Source organism: Monopterus albus, unplaced genomic scaffold, assembly GCF_001952655.1.
Source record: "Monopterus albus unplaced genomic scaffold, M_albus_1.0 scaffold104.1, whole genome shotgun sequence".
NCBI classification, from domain to species: Eukaryota; Metazoa; Chordata; class Actinopteri; order Synbranchiformes; family Synbranchidae; genus Monopterus; species Monopterus albus.
The window spans coordinates 720,471-740,105 of record NW_018127984.1 but is presented as its reverse complement, the minus strand read 5'-3'; the positions used below and the strand labels follow the sequence as shown (position 1 = coordinate 740,105).

The 19,635-nt window shown below is 40.9% G+C and overlaps 1 protein-coding gene across 1 annotated transcript in view; it reads right to left on the bottom strand.

Moving 5' to 3' along the window:
• Window positions 1-19,635, bottom strand: part of pcxb (pyruvate carboxylase b) — a 294,075-nt gene that overhangs the window by 205,092 nt on the left and 69,348 nt on the right. The window contains exon 12 of the mRNA XM_020610143.1: window positions 10,863-11,025. Within this exon, the coding sequence (XP_020465799.1) occupies window positions 10,863-11,025 (163 nt within the window). The remainder of the gene's footprint in view (window positions 1-10,862; window positions 11,026-19,635) is intronic.

Genomic DNA, 19,635 nt, shown 5'->3' with positions numbered 1-19,635 from the left:
ATACAAGACAGCAAATAATTTGAGAAATTAATTCTCAAAAACAAGTGCAATATTCATTTTGCTTGCAGTGCTACTAAATAAAACACAAGGGGACAAATACAAAACAGAATTGTTTCTAAAATCAGAGCAGCTAATTTGTGCACTGCATGCAAAGAATGCTCAGTCGTAAAGAGGCGAGCCTTCACTAATGTATGAGGGGGGCCTGATTAAAACCAACAAAAATGAGAATAATTTGACAATTCAGTAGTGTACATTAACACATTCAGGCAAGTATTCTCCCACACATACAAAGATAAAACTGGTAAAAAGGCGACAAATACTGGAAGAAAAAAGAATCTGTTTGCAAAACACCTTGGAAAACAAGAGTGCAGACAACAGTGCAGACAGATTATAGAGAAGGGAAAGGAGGAGGGAGGCAAATAAGGAACAAAATAGCACCTAAGTAAGAACAGAGAATGACAAACAGGGTGTAAGGAGCTGTATTGTAAGAACAGAAAATGGGGGACCAAGTGCATATAAAAAGGAGGGAGAGGAAGGAGAATTTGACTTATAAACCAGTTAGGGAGGCAAGCACAATGCAGATATGGGAGACTAAGATACAAATAGGAGAGAATTTCCATAGAGAGCAATAAAGGAGAGAGAAGGGGAGAGGAGGCGTAGAACAATGAGACAAAAGGAGATGTAAAAAATAAATGGGAAGCAAAGAGGGACTGAAAAAGAAAACCGAACAAGAACGTTAAAAATTAGTTGAAAGGAAAAACAGAAAGTGAAGGGAGACCTGCAAAAACAAAATCAGCAAAACAAAGAAGCTAGGAGCTACAAGAACAAGAGGCAGAAATTGGGGAGGAGAAAGAGGCAAAAAATAGACAGGAGACAACAATGTGAAGATAGGGTGAAAGAAAACATGAAAAGAAATATGAAGCTGCAAAAACAAATCAACTAACAGAGCAGAAGGAGAAGCAGAATAAGACAAAGGTACATGGGGGAAAGATGAGAAATGATGGAGAGAGAAAGGGCAAATAATAACCAGGAAGAAACGAGCGCCGAGAATAATATAAAATGGAAGATGGGAGGGAGATAGTGACAGGACAGGCATAAAGTGACAAAGGAGGAATGATAAATAAGAGTTAGGAAACAGTGGACTGTCTGGAAAACCCACATAAACTGAGAGGAGGCTTAGGGACTACGGTGGCATTTCAATTAGAAACACATACAGACAAGTATGCATGCAGACACTACTGTATATGCATGTACTGTACTGCTAATACTCCCTGTGCATCTATATATAAAGTCTGGGCCTCATACATAAACAGGAAGCGATGAAGGGCAGATGGGAACATCTCTGGAGGAAAGGGTGAGAGGGATAATAGGGAGAAAAAGATGGGAGGGAAGATGCAGGATGCAAATAAAGAGAACAGGACAACCATTACTGTACATGGAGTTACACAGAGATAAAAAATACGGCTCCTGTTTTCCATTACATCCTTCTCTGAGAGCCATTTACTGCAACACAGCAATTTTCCTGCAGGAACCATTTAACTCGTCTCTAATGTAAAACTGAAACAGGTAATAATTACTACTCATCACTGGGAGGAGTTGTGTATCACTGCAACTGAATAAAGACTGACTAAAAGCAATGATTTAAGAAAAAAACTCTACACTGATTGCCTGTAATAGTTAGAATTTCCTTTACAACACATGAAACCAGCAGCAGTTAAACTGAAAATTGGGTATGACAGAGCATTTCAGAGTGCGCACTCGTGCATGTTTCTCCAATATTCAATAAGCTCTGGTGTTTGAGTGACAATGGTTTTTAGCGTTCAGTACATTAGAATCTCCTGGATAAGATGAACAGTCTCACTGCACCCGTAGGTGTAAAGCAATTAAAAAGATCCCCAAACATTTCTCACCCAATTGTCAAATATTTGCAATTAACTTTTTTTCAGTCCATCTTATCAGCAATGATTTCTGTGCTTATCCGATTTTATTAATGATATTTGTCTGGTGAAGGAAATTACAAAGACATGACGACAGAGAGGAGAATGAATGGATTAGGCATCAAGGAGGAATGATAAATAAGAGTTAGGAAACAGTGGACTGTCTGGAAAACCCACATAAACTGAGAGGAGGCTTAGGGACTACGGTGGCATTTCAATTAGAAACACATACAGACAAGTATGCATGCAGACACTACTGTATATGCATGTACTGTACTGCTAATACTCCCTGTGCATCTATATATAAAGTCTGGGCCTCATACATAAACAGGAAGCGATGAAGGGCAGATGGGAACATCTCTGGAGGAAAGGGTGAGAGGGATAATAGGGAGAAAAAGATGGGAGGGAAGATGCAGGATGCAAATAAAGAGAACAGGACAACCATTACTGTACATGGAGTTACACAGAGATAAAAAATACGGCTCCTGTTTTCCATTACATCCTTCTCTGAGAGCCATTTACTGCAACACAGCAATTTTCCTGCAGGAACCATTTAACTCGTCTCTAATGTAAAACTGAAACAGGTAATAATTACTACTCATCACTGGGAGGAGTTCTGTATCACTGCAACTGAATAAAGACTGACTAAAAGCAATGATTTAAGAAAAAAACTCTACACTGATTGCCTGTAATAGTTAGAATTTCCTTTACAACACATGAAACCAGCAGCAGTTAAACTGAAAATTGGGTATGACAGAGCATTTCAGAGTGCGCACTCGTGCATGTTTCTCCAATATTCAATAAGCTCTGGTGTTTGAGTGACAATGGTTTTTAGCGTTCAGTACATTAGAATCTCCTGGATAAGATGAACAGTCTCACTGCACCCGTAGGTGTAAAGCAATTAAAAAGATCCCCAAACATTTCTCACCCAATTGTCAAATATTTGCAATTAACTTTTTTTCAGTCCATCTTATCAGCAATGATTTCTGTGCTTATCCGATTTTATTAATGATATTTGTCTGGTGAAGGAAATTACAAAGACATGACGACAGAGAGGAGAATGAATGGATTAGGCATCAGAGAATCGGGGGGTTGGGTAATTTAGGTTTATAATTACCAGGCCATTAGTGGCAGAGAGAAACTAAGGTGGGAGCTCAAAAGGGATCACACTCCAAAGATCTGACCAGAGATCACATGGAAGGGGAACACTGACACCAGGTATGGTAAGGACAGAGGAATGATAAAATAGGACTTTGGACTCACCTAAAGACCTTTCACAAAGAGCCAAGAGGAGCAAACATCCCACCACATGACCCACAAGTCAAACTGAAGACTTAAAGTCATGTTCCACTTTACTGAACCTTGTGCTTACTGACACTATCCTTCCTGGTATGTCAGAGCTCGTGAAGATATAAACTAAAATGAACATTAGCAGGCGAGACTGCAAACGTACCTTCTACATGGTGACAGATGGCAAGGGGATTATAGGAGGATAGTTACTGTATCACCGCTAAATTTTACTTACTTTAAAAAGGAAGCTGATAAAATACAAAGTACGATACAAGTCCAGCACGTCTGTTTTAAGTCTATTTTACTTTGAAATACTTTGGAAAATTCCCTGTACTTGTGGTAACATGCCAAAGTGTGACTTCTTGTGACAAGAAGATGGGTGACAAGTTAAAGGAAAAACCTGAACACTTAATCCCTATGAGGGGAATCCAGCGGCTGAAGGCCAGGGACATTTTGCTGACATGGTTTAACTCCAATTATCCCCTCAGAGGGAAGGGTCACTGCGAATCATTACAAAGTTGTTCTGAGTGATCCTATGATGAAACATTTCTATCCTGATGTCAGTGGTCTCTTCCAGGATGACAGTGCCCCCATTCACAGGGCACGTGGGGTTACTGAATGGTTTGATGAGTATGAACATGATCCATATGCTGTGGCCTTCACAGTCACAACACCTCAACCCAGGTGAACACCTATGTGAGATGTCTGAGCGACGTGTTAGGCAGTGTCTCCACAGTCATCATCAAAACACCACATGAGGGAATATCTTTTAGAACAGTGTTCATCCCTCCAGTAGAGTTCAGAGTCTTGGAGAGTCAATGCCAAGATGCACTGAATCTGTTCTGGTGGCACGTGGTGGCCCAACACCTTCCTGAGACACTTGATATTGGTCTGTCCTTTCATTTGTCACCTGTCTGCATCTAGTAACGTACAAACCTGTAGTTGCTCTACTTGGATTTCACACCACAAAAAAAAGCGTACACCTCCCTGTCAAGGTGGCATCACTCTGGATGTTTGACAGCTTTCAAACAAGCCCACTACAACAGGCAAACGCACAAAGATTGTTCAAACAGGACAGATGAAAACATCCTCATTTTGGAAACATCATAGCACAAGTTCCAGTACACAGAGAATGTCTAGATCATCTTGATTTATTAACAGCTCTCCTGCTCCCGCTTAGCACCCTGGTGCTGTAGATGAATGAGCATGCAGTTATGCACAGGGTTATCATCTGTTTAACAGTAGAAAAAGGTTCAAGTTCACATTTCATTAACCCGCTATGACATTTTGAAGGACAAAAAGATAAAGAATTTTGATTTAAGTGAAATAATTGAGGGAAAAACTTTTATTCATTTTTACACAGACATTTAACAGGCAGGAAAGTACCTGAGCTCGTTTAACACCGATTACATACTGTAGGTGACTGACGGCTCTGTTAATGGCAGTGAAGATAATGAAAGATAATGGCGACGAATCATGGCGCTGTCAATAAGGGCCAACTGACATGGCGTGCAGGATGTTTATGCTGCATTTTTATGGTGATGTTTGAAGCAAGATGAACACACTTCCTCTAATTAGCACTCAGCACATTTTCAAATGCAAAGTGTTCTTTGAAAGTTGGAGGACACATTCATGCACATACTATAGCTCAGACACAAAATGATACTGAAAATTGTGCTATTAATACACGAAGCGAAGCATGCAACTGTGTTCCAAAGAAAGCTGCACGGTGGGGTGGAGGGAAAAGAAAAACAGCTGGTAGATTCAAGAGAAGTGAAGACCACTGGGTTATGAGATGAATTACGACATGACTTAAATTCTTTTCTGATATTCAAATTTGGACAGATAAGGAAATGGAAAAGGAAGGAGCAGATGAAGCGAGGCCTTGTACTGTAGCTCCCTCCAGGTGACCAATACAGTCCCATATGCCCTGCATGAAAAGAAGCATCCACTGACAGTGAGAAGGAAGAGGAAAAGAAAATGAGGTCCAGAGGAAGGAGGCAGGAATGGTCGGCCATGATGGATGACTTCTCCAGATAAATGGAGATGTCTGTATAAAGAGAGACTGATGGGTAGAACAACAGGTAAATGCTAAGACAAAAGAAAGGCGATTGCTGCTGCCTTGTTGATCCCATCAGAAATAGACAAAGACATATCACACACCCCTTACTTCTGCACAGTATTAGGGAACAATCAGATGCATCCCCTTCGGTAAAATAAAGCCCCATTTCCCCCCCTTTAATAAGTGTAACATGACTTTGGGCTTCAGTAAACCGTTTTCATCATCTACAACAGTAACAGCTTTAACACTTGCACCTCTTAGAATAAGCTTCACATCTCACAAAGCTAAATTGATCAGAACTTATGTGCCAAAAGGTTGGCGGACAAATCAAATGTGGCAAGTATCGGCTGAAGACAAAGAGATAAAAATCTAAAATGTCAAGGTGCTGCTTTAATACTCTCCTTCTCCTTCCCTATTCCCCAAAGCACAAAGTCCATCCCTCCCCTGTCACTACAGCGACAGGGCCGCCACTGTCCTCATGCTATGGCGTCCGTCACTTGTCTCGCCCCTTCCATCCCGTCCTTCACCCCTTAAGGTCATTTCACATTGGAAGCGAATTTTTGGGACATTTTATTTGAACGTCACTAATAATTTTGGAACCAATATTCTGTCACTGAACCCTTGCACATCAACGACGGAATATCACTGAGTGAAAAGTGGCATTTATGGGTAGAGCGGTCGTCTCCCAACCAGAGGGTTGTAGATTCGAATCACGGTGCCTTGTCCAAATATCGAAGTGTCCTCGGGCAAGACACCGAACCCCAAGTTGCCCCAGATGGTTAGTCATCGGTGTGAGTTGGTGCCACAGATGGCTGCCTCGGCTCTGTGCCAGAAACAAATTCCTTGTGTGTAACACACTTGGCCAAATAAAGGTGATTATCCTAAAGTCATGTTCAGTATATATTTACTGTAACACACTTTTACATATGGCCAGGCACTATTTCAGGTCGATCTGGTCATTGTAATTGCTCCTCTGCCTCTTGAAGTGCATCATCACACAAGAGCATCGTTTGTGGACGTCTTTTATGAACAGACATGAAAATAGTTGTTGATTGGATGCTTCAGATGAAGGACTGGATGTCTACAAAACATGTATCCTCAGGTCTTCTCTACTAATCATTTCCTCATATCTTTTCCTTGCTTCTTATGTGGGCGGGACTAAAAGAAAGAAAAAACAAATGAGGGAAAGTGGATGCAATTAAGGGAATTGGGATTCACCCACTTGGTGCCAGCTGCTAGTGTTAGAATAAATTACACTTTCACATTGGTTCTATCTGAATTTAAGTGCAACTTGAGGGCATATGAATGAGAAGCATTAAGGAAAATGCATCAAGTACAGCTAATGCACATAGTAACTGTGGTTCAGTGGGTAGAGCAGTCGTCTCCCACCCTCCAGATTGGAGATTCAAATCTCAGTGCCTGCAGTCCACATGTCGAACAGAGGCCGACACTGAACCCCCATGTTGCCCCCGATGGTTAGAGCAATCGGTTGCTGGCGCCACAGATGGCTGCCTCTGTTCTGTACCAGAAACAAATTCTGTGTGTGTACCATACTTGGCCAAATAAAGGTGATTATTCTTATTATTAAATTATTTAAAAATGCCAATGGTGGCCAGTGCCATGTTTCCAGTGACTGGTAAAAGATACTCCAGTGGAGTTTACACCACCTGCAAATCTTTGACGGTGTGTTTTCCTCTTACAGCAGCAACAAAGCACATTAAACACAGCTGCCATATAAATACTCTTCCCTCCTAGTCATCAGTATTGAATGAAGTTAGATTAATAGCTATATGGCCACAGATCAAGTATATGAACTATAAATTTAAATAAACATTTTTTTAACTTCATAATGACAATTCTATCATGTCATGACTGCCAGGTGGACAGAGTAATGGGATCACAAAGTAATCCACCAGGAGTGTGTGCTTGCACATATTTGATGGCCAACACACTGTTCAGATTTTGCTTTAGGCGTTGCATTTGTAGTGGCCTCATTGAAATGGAGCTATATTTTGTTTCACATACTGCTGTTATCTGTCTGAATGTGGTCTTACAGTCCATCATTCAGCCTTGATGATAATTAATGACTTCTTGTCTGCACTAATTCAACAATGTGCAAAGATATGCAGGCAGCGTTACAGTGGAGCTGCCAGCTCTATGACAGCTGGAGCTGAAACTTTTCTTTTTCCCCCAAAGTGACTTCTTTTTTTTAATTTTGTAGCCTAAGGAGTCCAGAACAAAGAGGAGTTGGACCTTGGGTTGAGATAGCTTTGTCATCTGATGATAAAAACCATCTGTCTGCAGCAAGTACAGTCCTATGTCTAAGTGCTTAAAGCTCCCTTTACTTCACCACCTTATTGCTAGAGGTCAACACTGTATTCTCAGTGTGAATTGGTTGAAAAATGCTTAGTTGTCATAAAACTGCCCTGAATTTAACAGAACTAAACACAAGAGCAAAGGGCAGGGCACTGCAACCCATGGGTAAACGAAAGCTGAGAAATTGTTTAATACTGCTCTACTTCTTAGTGCAATTCATCCAACTTAGCTTGTTTGGTACTGCTGCTCTCATTAAAGGAGATAACACAGTGGAAGGCTATCACATGCCTCTTTCTGCTGTTTCCCCCTTCACAGAACAGAAGATTAAGCCAAAGAGCCAGTAAACAACTGGTAATTGGATAGCATAGTTTAGTTTTTAGTTGATTTTATTGATGTGAACACATTTAAGATTTTTGTATGTGTTAAATGTAATGTTTTGTTGTGGACCCAAGGAAGAGTCGTTACCCTGGTGACAGCTAATAGGGATGTGGATAAAGAATAAAACAACGTCGTACGCATTACTGAATCGACCTGCTGTACTGTTGCTCATTTCGTTCATAAACACCCATCAGTGAAAAATGATCTCCCTCTCCTCTATGACTCAAATACTCATTTTTTTCCCATTTCTAAGAAAGCATATATACTCCAGCATTATCTACAGGATAGCTGTTGTGCTTTATTGAAGAATTACAGCCTGTGACTGTTGCCCTTTCCGGCTGACAGCAGAACTGACTGAGCGAGCGAGCGATACACAGCATTATTGCCATGAGTTTGATGCCGCTGCAGCATCCTTCAAACTCTCCTGCCCGGCCATTTGCTTCTCTGCAATTTGGTCCCCCTGCTGAGGGTTGGAAGTACTGGCTCTGAAAAGGCACAGAAGTCAAAACCAATTATCCATGTTGCCTTGGGTGCCTCAAGTGTCTCCTGCCCTCCGCCTTTCACCATCACTCAGTTGCTGTCACAGTCCTTGAATAAGAATTCATTCATCTGAGCATGTTTGGTTCATTCATGTTGCATGATGATGGTGGGGGGTTGTCGCTGTGTTGACATGTTTTATAGTTCTACTGCACAGCTAATGGTGGGGTAAGGCAGAGAGAAGAAAGGAGGTGGGGAAGAGAGACAAGTTAGAAATAGGTGGAAGCAGGAGACAGTGCTTGAAGAGGTAAATAAGTGGAAAACATTTATATTATTTTAAGGCAAGTGGGAGGAAGACTAGTGATGCAGGATGAGTCAGGTATGAAGGAGAACAAGGCTGAAGGTCACTGAAGTGGAAAGGTCACATGCTATTCCATGGATACTCTTCTGTTGAGAGAAGCACTAGACAGAGCAAGCAGTGAATTTCACAGTGACAGGCAATGCACCCTAAATGTGAAAGTGCTACATAATGGGGATGTTAGTAAAATCGCTTATATTTTTAAGCCTGGAACCCAAAATCAGGTGTCAATATAAAAGGTATTATGCTAATTTGAATACAGCTTAGAAAGGCTGAACACACACAGTCTGCCCACTGAGCTACTTGTAATAAACACCTCTGAGAAATGAATGAATGTGCACAAACTGAATTGAAATAGATGTGTATGCATAGCCATTCATTTCTCCACCTCGCTCAGAACCAAGGAGCAGATTTGTTTTATTGGAAAACCATGATGCAAGTTGAATTCAGTCACAACCAAGGGGTCTAAAGTCACCGTTAAGTCACCAGGTAGCAATAGCAGCATTTTATTCACAGCATCCATGATGTGCTGGAAGAAAAGGGGAATGGGAAGAAACCAGGGGTCTCCAGGAATTTGTAGCTTTCCAAATGCAGTTAAAAGTGGAAGTGTGAGAGATTCAAAAAGATCTTAAACATCTGACGTAAACGTGCAGTGAAAGCCAAATATTTTGCAGCAGACAAACAGATGTATGCAGAGCAAAGAGGAGATTGTACTGGCTTGAGTCGTTTTTATCCTGATTAATAGCGATTTTATTCTTGTTGTTTCAATTCCAATCTGCCATTTTATTGATTAAACTGGCTTTCATCACTGTTTAATTATTTGTAAAGCGCTTTGTGACACTGTTAAGGCCTATAAAAGCTAATAGCAAATCAGCAAAAGCAAAATAAAGAAAGGCAGAGTGAGTGGGTGCGTGCAGTCTAGGCTGAAGGGCACAAGGACATGAAAAGGAAACGCATCCAGGGATCAGACCTCATCATCTAGAGAGATTGGTGCACAATGAGCAATGGCACAAAGTATATGGTGAGTACATACACAGATTATGTGCCAGTGGATGAATACACAGACCACTCACATGGTGACCTTTGTCTTCCCATGTGTGAATACCGTCAAAGAAAACCACTGGTCCTCTCACACCAAGCACATGGACACAAACGCAACACACATTCGTTACCAAGCACAAAACACTGAAGATACACACAAAGTGCTTTTATAAAATAAATGTGCATGGATAGACCCCTATCACAGACAGGTAAAGACAAAAACACACTCAGTCATGCAAAAATACCCAGACAAAGAGGGAATCCTGTTTTCTCCACTCAGACCTCATATGGCCGTGTACGTTTAACTGTGGTGCTGGAACCTACTATATGGATCAGTGTGGCAGAGCTATAATTCAAGTGCTGGCTGATGTCTGCATGCACACCTCAAGATATTCTTTCATTACAAAAATTTCCATCAAGTAAAGTCAAGGACACTACTGTAATATTATAGTACTTCTCAACGGTTTTTTTCAGCTCTCATCTGCTTGTATATATAGCAAATAACACCATATAAACACCAAGCTCCGACGCCTAAAAGTCAAACGTAGGCTACTGGCGGTTGTTTGACTTATGACTTGACTTTAAATGTGATGACATGCTGCTTTGCAAACCGAGTGTAGATTACATGACATATGGCCTAAACCAAAACTGCCTACATTCATGAATAGAAGGAGAGAATAATGTTACATAATTAATATTACGAGCAAGTGGTAAGTGGGAGTGTGCCCAGTTGGGATCTGGCATTTTACCACTCACTGTTGAAACTGGACTGTCTCACATTCTAGAAGAAAAATGTGCCATTGCAGTGAACCAAGAAATAAGTTTCACTGAGAACTACACAACGTGTACAGAAATTACCTTGTAAATGTGAACTGTGCACAACACCTGGGTTTGCTGCTGTAGCTGTGGTATAACTACTTGGTTGAAGAAAGCCTGTTAGGAACTGCTCTACTGTGCACATGTGGTCTGCCAGCACACAGTAAGGCAATTCATTAAAGCCTACCTCAATCCTGCCAGTGTCTGGCTGGAAGCCTCTGGCTGGGTCTTCAGTCGTCACTCTGCACTGGATCGCGCAGCCATTCACCCTGATCTTGTCTTGTCTGAGGCCCAGTTCTGGCAGGCTGTGGCCCTCACACACATGCAGCTGGGCATGCACCAGGTCCACACTGTTGGGGAGAGAGAGAGAGGAGATGAGGTGAATAAACTGACTAGCTCTGAACACATTGTGACTAGCCCTCAACTTCCCTTGATGTCACTGTGGAGAGCATTCATCCCCCACCCCACTTAAACCAAGGCTTAAAAGACCAGTAAGGCCACTTTATTGAACATAAACATCTTTAGCTGTTCTTGGCCAGAAACCTGGATGTGGCAGGCTAGAGGTTCAGTTTTTGAGAGGATTTTTCCAGCGCTGCTCATCTGGGCAAATGAATCAGTGATGTGTGACAAGAAAGCAATCCCTCATGGATACCTCTTAATAGCAAAAACAAAAGAAATTCTGGTTATAATTTGATGCTGCCAGAGCAGTGGCTCCTGGGAAAGAAAGCAAGATATAAACATAAATTGCAGCATAACTTTTGTTTGATTTCAGATAAGTAGCAATGTTAAGAAAACTATAAAGGATCTCACTCAACTAGGTCCATGGAAACTGGTCCACCTAAACCTGAAGTCTTTACATGACAATGAGCTGCAGACGATGTTTTAGTTAAGTGCATGATGTCGTTCTCTCCCTCTCTACCAAACATACTTTACATTTTATTCACATATCCAAGTATAAGTTTTTAGCTAGGAACAAATGCATGCATACACAACAGAAGCTAAATTTATTCAGTAATTATCTGGTATTAGGAAGTTTAGATCTGATAGGAACAGACTTTTTCTGCCCTTTGTGAGGTGTAACCCTTAATATCATGTTCATCTGAATTTATTTAAAAACACAAAGCTCAGTTGAGACCTTCTACATAAAGCTTCATGATCTTCTACAGTTTTATCTTTGTTCTTTAGACCAGGGGTGCTCAACCCCCGGTCCCCGGACCGGTACATGGATCATTTGGTACCGGGCCGCAAAGAAAAAAATTCGTGGTTAAAATTAGTTATTTTTCTTTCATTAGTCTTGGTTTGAAAAACGACTGTTTCCACCCTTGCCTCACTACCGCACTTGACTCTGGCACACCATTTTACGCGTCAGCAACACAAGCTAACCCTTTAAAAAAAAAATGAGCCAGAAACAAAATTCACTGGAGAGCTTTTTCAGGAAGGAATGAGGAAACGATGGGACAGCAGAAGGGTCACAGGCTGCCAGCAAAAAGAAAGCTGCATTTAAAAGGAAATACCACAATTCCTACCTAAGTTACTTGTTCATCGCAACAGGTGATACACAAGCTCCACACCCGCTATGCATAATTTGCGGTGACCGACTAGCTAATGAGGCCATGAAACCCTCAAAAATCCTTCGCCACATTGAGACAAAACACCATGCGTTAAAAGACAAGCCCTTGGAATCTTTCTAGTTGCAGGTAAACAAGCCCAGGGCTCCCACTGACTGTATTATGGTGAGTTGATATTATAGAGTAGAATTATTGTAATTGCCTAATATAAAGTGTAATTGTTGCATTCAGATTACATACTATGAACTGACAAAGGTTTTTGTTATTGGAACCCCTGCGCCTCTACCCGGTCCGCAGAAAAATTTTCATGCCTGAAACCGGTCCCTGGTACAAAAAAGGTTGGGGGCCACTGCTCTAGACCCATGTCTGCGTGGGTTTTCTCTGGGCACTCCAGGTCAGGTTGACTGGTGAATGCAAATTGTGCATAGGTGTGAATGTGAATGGCTGCCTCTATGAATCAGCCCTGTGCTAGACTGGCGCCCTGTCCAGGGCGCAGTACGCCGCTTGCCCAGTGTCGACCAGGATTGGCTGATTGGATGTTTTCTAGGCACATTTAAAATGCAACAATAGATGGACGTGACTGTGCTGAACCCCAGCCGCTGCCAACCATAAACACATTCAGACAACTGGGAAGCCTCTCTGCCTTGAAGGGTGAATGAGAGCCAGAAAGCTCACACATTAGCAAGCAAGCCTAGATGTTGGACTCATCTCCTTAATATATCAATTAGCTGTATTCATTCTGGCCAAACAGACGGACAATTATGCATCAGCCTGGTGTGAAATGTGTTGGTGGAAAAAGCAGATCCACTCTTGAAAACTTGGGCATTTGCTACTGTCATGTTTTTTTAACAGCATGAATATGAATATGCTGGTATTTTTTGAAAGTAAGACAGCTCAGCTCACATCCTTATAATACAGGGAAATGCCCCAGCAGTACTTATGGACATGATTCTCATTTTCCCAGGACTTTATTTAATCAAATGCCAATTTGTTTCCAGACTCAGAAAAGTAACTAGTCTTCATCGAGTCCATTACACTGCCAGCTCCTCAGGGCTACCTCCTTTTAGGAGACACTGCATATGGAACTTTTTTTTTTTTTTGCCTCTGTTGCATGAAAATGTTCGAGTTAAATATCTGAGAACAAAGTACCTTGCTCATACTCTAGCCTTCAGCTCAAACATTCCATATATTGATCATTTTCTTCATTTACTCATGCACACTTACAAATGCTAACTAAAACCAAAACAGGGTTAAAGAACTCCCATTTGTTCTCAGCCTACAAAACCCTACCACAGCATATTCATGAAGAGCGTTGCAAAGGAAAAACGAACAGTTAAAAAAAAAAAAACAAGTCTGAAAATTCAAAGACAACCAATGAGGTGATATACGAGTGTGTTATAATGGCTGCTTTTTACTAAGATGGAAGTACTGTAATATTATGCAAATAAGCAGATTTCAGTGACAAATGAGACAAGCGAGCATTTTGAGTCGACAAATCGCGCACCCTTGCATAGACTTTAGTACAAATAAATCAATTTCGGTCTAGTCCCTCCCCCGAACTTTTAAAACATAAGGCAACACTGATTGAATGAGAACCCTTGAGGGTTTATGAAAAACACTATACTAATTTGACTCAGACAAATTAAAGAGCCTGCAGCAACATCTGTCCCTCAGTGCAGCCAGTTACACAATAAAAGTCCCTGTATCATTACAGAGCTCCACAATAAGGCTGAACTACACATGAAGAGGATGAGAGTAATTGGCCTTCAGCTAAGTAAGAGTGGGAAATTCACAACACATGGACATTTCTAACAAGGCTATGATGACAATAAATACTGCTGGTTGTTACCGCTGGCAAAACTCTGGCTGTGTTGGAGAAAAACGAAGGATTAACCAAAAACAGCGAGGAGGATCGACCTGAAACATCTGTACAGAAGCACAATCAAGCCACATCATCATCAGCAGGGATGAGAGTTTAACAGTGAGACAAAATGACTAAGAATAATGTAGTCAGCTGCACAGTGTGATCTTATAGCGTTCACAATTTATTCACTGCTAGATGTCAATGTCAGCAACGTGCAGGCTTCGTGCTTCTCCATCTGAGCACCAGCATTTGAATTAGACAATGAAGTAGAGACTTAAGTCACCATATACTGTAAGATCCCAGAAAACATCCAAAGAAGGCAACTATAGTCAAAGTCAGCCACATATCAAAGCATTAGGGGACACGTATTTAAGTTTGCACAGCTATTCTCTGAATGGCCCAAACTAAGTGGAATGCTTCATCCTCTGCTGAAGCAAGGCAACACATGGACACACATGCTAATAAGCACCTAACCTAGATCCAACACTCAATGACCTATACCTGTGATACATAATGCATGACATCAACATGTTTGGAGCTCCTGACTTATTTATGTCAGGGCTAGATAGATAACTTGACAAAAACGTAAGAGTACAGTGCACAATAAATGTAATGAACATCTTTAATGTTATTTTACTGCTCATAATTTCACTCTCATCTTAACAGATTGTACTGCAATCATTGCTTTCTTTAGCTTTATATACAATTTCCCTCATATGCTGTGGTAACACAGATGCAACCGTTATGCCAACAAAGCAAATTAAAATGTAAAAATTGATGGTCTATGCTCCATTTAGTGAAACCATTATCAAAGGAAACTCTTAAAATTAAAAGGCTCTGCTGACATAGGGACAGAGCAAGTGGAAACTATGGCAAAGAGACCTTACTTAGACTCAAAACTGCTAACTACCAAGGGCTCTGAGTTCTCCAGGAAGCAAAAGTAAAGATGAGACAAAACCATGGCTTCCTCCAAGGTTCTCTAGTATTTCTTATTACACAAATCTGGTGTGTTTATACAAGGTGTATATAGCCTGTAAAAATGTTCTATTATGGTTATTTAAACTATAAAATAGATTATGAGAAAGGAACACAAAGAAAGCTAGAATCGAGAGAATAGTTCAATATTGACAGAGCAGTACCAGTTCTACATACATTTCATTTTTCTACTGTAATTAGTTTGAATTTTTGTATTTAACCATGTCCAAAACTAATCTCAACTAAAGCCATTTCATGTGCTCATTCTAAGGTGCAATCTGTTGTTGACCCCTGCTTCCTCCGACTCTGCATATTGTGTATGAACACTGCACACTACATACTGCAGTTTAATTATGTTGTGCTCTGAGCCCCAGGAACCAAGACGTTCTCCTGTGTTTGAACACTACCTGACCCAAGGTTTGCTTAGTGTCAGATTGTATAAATTTGATTAAGCAAATTTATTATGCAGCACATAAGCACACTATAAATAGAAATAATGGAGGTTAAAACTAGATTTAGACCTGGGGCAGCTCCACAGTACAGGTCCTCAAGATTTCATTACTGTAGGTAATAATACAGGACCTGCCTTAAGGCCCTTGTCACTAAAGTTTATATTTAGGTTTAGTAGAGTATATTCCTGAAAATTTGCAAATAATTACACTACAACAACCCCAATGAACAGATGAAAAACTGTTTCTGAATGTCTCAAATACCTTTCCATCCATATGGCATATTTATGCACTTGTACATTTACATTATATATAATTTTATCTATCCCAACTTTTGTCTAGTTTTTTTTAATAAGGAAACAAACTCCCACCAAAATAATTGCCTATTCTTTGCCTTTGACTATTTCAATGCTACCTAGTAGAACATTGCTTTGCCTCACTTTGAGGTTCTGACAATACTATATAAATCTTTAGAGATGTTAATTTGATGCCAAAGAATGCTGCCTGGAACCCGACTGTTTCCCATTTTGTGCCATTCTGTCAGTACTGTACGTCAAGTACATTTTGCATTTGTCCTTTCTAGTCAACAACCTGGCTTAAGGTTTTTGCTATGTACGTAAAAATCATTTGTTCTCTGATGAAATCACCACCCTGTTAGGTTATGCATGCATTAGACTGCACAACCAAATGGATGCTCAAATTATTTAAAGCCCACACTAGTGTAAGTTCTGCATTAACTCAATTTTATAGCAGCCAGCTGACACATTTTCTCTATATGAAAAAATGATATCACCGTGGACAATGCAGATGGCTAAAACTCAACAGTCTGGGGCATAAGGTATATATGCACACACCTCTGCAACCCACCATCTGACTACAGACAAATGTCATAAATGTCATTCCTAAGCCGGCCTTGTGTTTTAAATTCAATGTACTGAAAGACATCAGCTCGATCAGCTCTTGTGGTCTTCTAAAAATCATATTCTAAAATCCGACTGAACTTAACAGGTCTCCCTTCAAGTAGCTTCAAAGATGGAGAAAACCCTTTCATGTAGGGTTCAGGTCAATGCCATGCATTTACCGTTCTTTCTCTGATGCAAAAGTTTTATCTGAGTGTAACGGCAAAGACACCAACACGGCGTGAACGAGCTAGCAGCAGCGACCTCTGCGTCGCCTCACGTTGGTTTTCTCCGAGCTAGTCAGGTTAATAAAAGTGGCAGTCAACACACCGCACAAACTACAGCCAACTGCCGACTAGCACGTACGTACTCCCACTAGCAGCAGTTGGTGATATCTGTATTCACCATTCAGAGAAGGAAAGAAGAGCTAGAATGCGGAAGCATAAGCCATAAACAAAACACCAGCCATTCGAAACAGCTGCTGTTTATAGCCGATAATGTCTGGTAAGAAGTTGCAAATGACACTGCCATTCTCTGCCCTGGGTCTTTTGGTTGTGGAAGATGTTGCAGAGGCAAAAAAAACAAGAAGAAACCGCACTAAATGGGTGAAATCATGGATACCACAGCAACAGGCTGAAGGAGCTTTCCCAAACTGTTCTCTATTCATGTACTGATTCGTTCCACAGCCAATCAGAGTGATCTTTCTCACTGATGAGGCCCAAACCCCCGATGTCGATTTAACATGTCAAATTGGCTGAAAATCCACTGACAGAGACCGACTAATACCTCTTGGTGTGTGGGAAACACCAAGAGGACAAGCCCTGAGGGCCCAACAGCTGGCCGTCAGCTCGATGTGTCTCTGCCCTAACATATTCAAAGGCAGCAGAGTGTTTTGTTGCAGCATATAACACGAACCATAACTGGGCCGACTTCACTATCCTGTTATCCACATGTCATGCTAGATCGCTAGCACACCACAGTTTTTGGATACATTACTGTTTTGACTGCTGTCGTTAGCTTATGTTATTCCTGAAATTTATTTTCAGACTGCATATATAACAAATGTAAAACCAAGGTCAGTGGGAAAAGAACCTGACTATTAGTTTCTAACAGGGACTTCTAAAGGGGGGGGATGTTTATTGCTCATCTTTCATTTTGAGATCTCTGATAATGTACAAGATGTAGCTAATGTAAATGCCACCTTGTAAAGGTAATGAAAGGGTTATAAAACATGAATAAGTGGCCCACTTGAGGTGCCACTGTGAGAACCATTGGTTTAAAGAGCACACCAAGTTCATGGCAAATTAACTGAATCTGCTATATTACAATTAACATCAGTTTAACTTCGGTTTTAGTATTTTATGCTGCTGGCCCTGCTTATCCAAACCACTAAAACATATGGTGCAATTAACCAGCGTGCATGAATCCTGGCACAAACCTGAAGAGAAAAAAGAAATAATCGCTTTGTTACACAGTATGCCGATTTAAAAAATGAAATAAAACACTTCCATAGGACAGCTACTGTATGTATTTCAAAGCTCAAATTTACGTTCTCCTTTAAATGAGAATCACAGGATTATTGCAGGTCATCTCAGGAGTGGAGTGAAAGTTTGGCTAAAACGTAATTCTATTAAAATGTATATATGCATACACGAAGAACCTTTGTGATAGTGCACGCACAAACATACATAGTTTGAACGTCCCAGCATTATCACAACATTACTCTCCAGAAACTGAACTACCCGAGCGTCGAGAACCCACATCAGTTCAAATTCTTCTGCACTCACACAAACTCAGTCTGTCACACATGCACTCACACTTGGACCATGAACACTGAGTACTAAATTCCATATTCTTTTTAGTCTTTTCACTCCGAGTTCATTAGCTTAGGGAGAAGGGGGTGGCTGGGAGCCCAGAACTAAAATGAGGAGATAGAGAAAAAGGAGCAGAATGTTGAGAAGAGGAAGGCAGATCTTTGTGGCCATAAAGAGATGGAACAGGAAATATGTAAAACATGAAGCAAATAAAGGCAATACTCAAGTCTCAAGATCCCCAAGGAGGAATGAAATTGAGTTAAAATAAGAGATGATAGCATCCAACTCAAGGAAAGACAATGAAAAATGAGGGTGGGGGAGATGAAGAGGGAGTATGGAAGATGATAAACACTGATTTGAAAACTCAGTGCGAGTAGGAAAAGTGGGAGTGTGGAAGAGATTGGATTTGTCCTCTCAAAAGAGAGGAGACGCAGCCAAAGAAGCAGTGGGAGGAAGTGAAGAGGGACAGCGGAGTTGAGATGAGAGTGAGGAGGAGGAACGGAGGGATAATACAGATAAATGGAAGTGTGGGACAAGAGGGACAAGAAGTGGATGACCGTGTCGAACTTGGGAAGGAGCAAGGCAGTGAGGCAAATGGAGTGGCTTAGGGTAAGGGTGGAATCTGGTGAAACTGGGAAGGAGATAAGAATAAGGAAAGGAGAGGGTAGGGCAAAAGCAACTTCATCTTGAAGAATTTCAGGAGGGAAAATTTACACTCAAGAGGAAAGAGAAGAACTTCAAGTTCAGCATTTGGGGAAATGGGCTTCAAGGTTTTCTTGCTGAATTAGGCATCAAGATTGATACCACTCCCATCTCTATGAGAGAAAGCTGGCCTTGCTCTGTATATGGTACAAATTGAACAAGTTACAACATGGTAATAAGGAAACTTCAGAGGTACAGGTCAGGCTTTTTTCAGCCCTGCTGCTGCCACAGATGACTGGTTTCTTTCTTTATGTTGTCAGTGCATTTAATTCATTCATTGCCTTCGGGATGGAGAGAACTTCACAAAGTGTAAAAATGCTTCTGAAATTAATCACCAATGCTACCTTTAATGGGCAGATACGAGTGGTGTCTATTGTCTCATCCAACTCAGCAACAAAGTGAATAAGTGTACTTCCCAAAACTGTAGTTTGTAGATTCTGTAGCAGAGATGAGAAGTGGAAAACACAAAGGAGATGAAGGGAGCGATGGAAAAAAGGAAGGAACAGCGGAATGTGGGTGTACTGAGGAAGGAAGTGAGAGCCAAGCGGAGATAACACTGCAGGAAAAGATAGAAAGTGTGAGCACGAGAAAAATATGGACCACTATTGGAAACGAACACTACGATAATATAAAATCTGCTACGTCTATTGCTTCTGTCTTACAATTCTGCCTATTTTTATCTTTCTCTA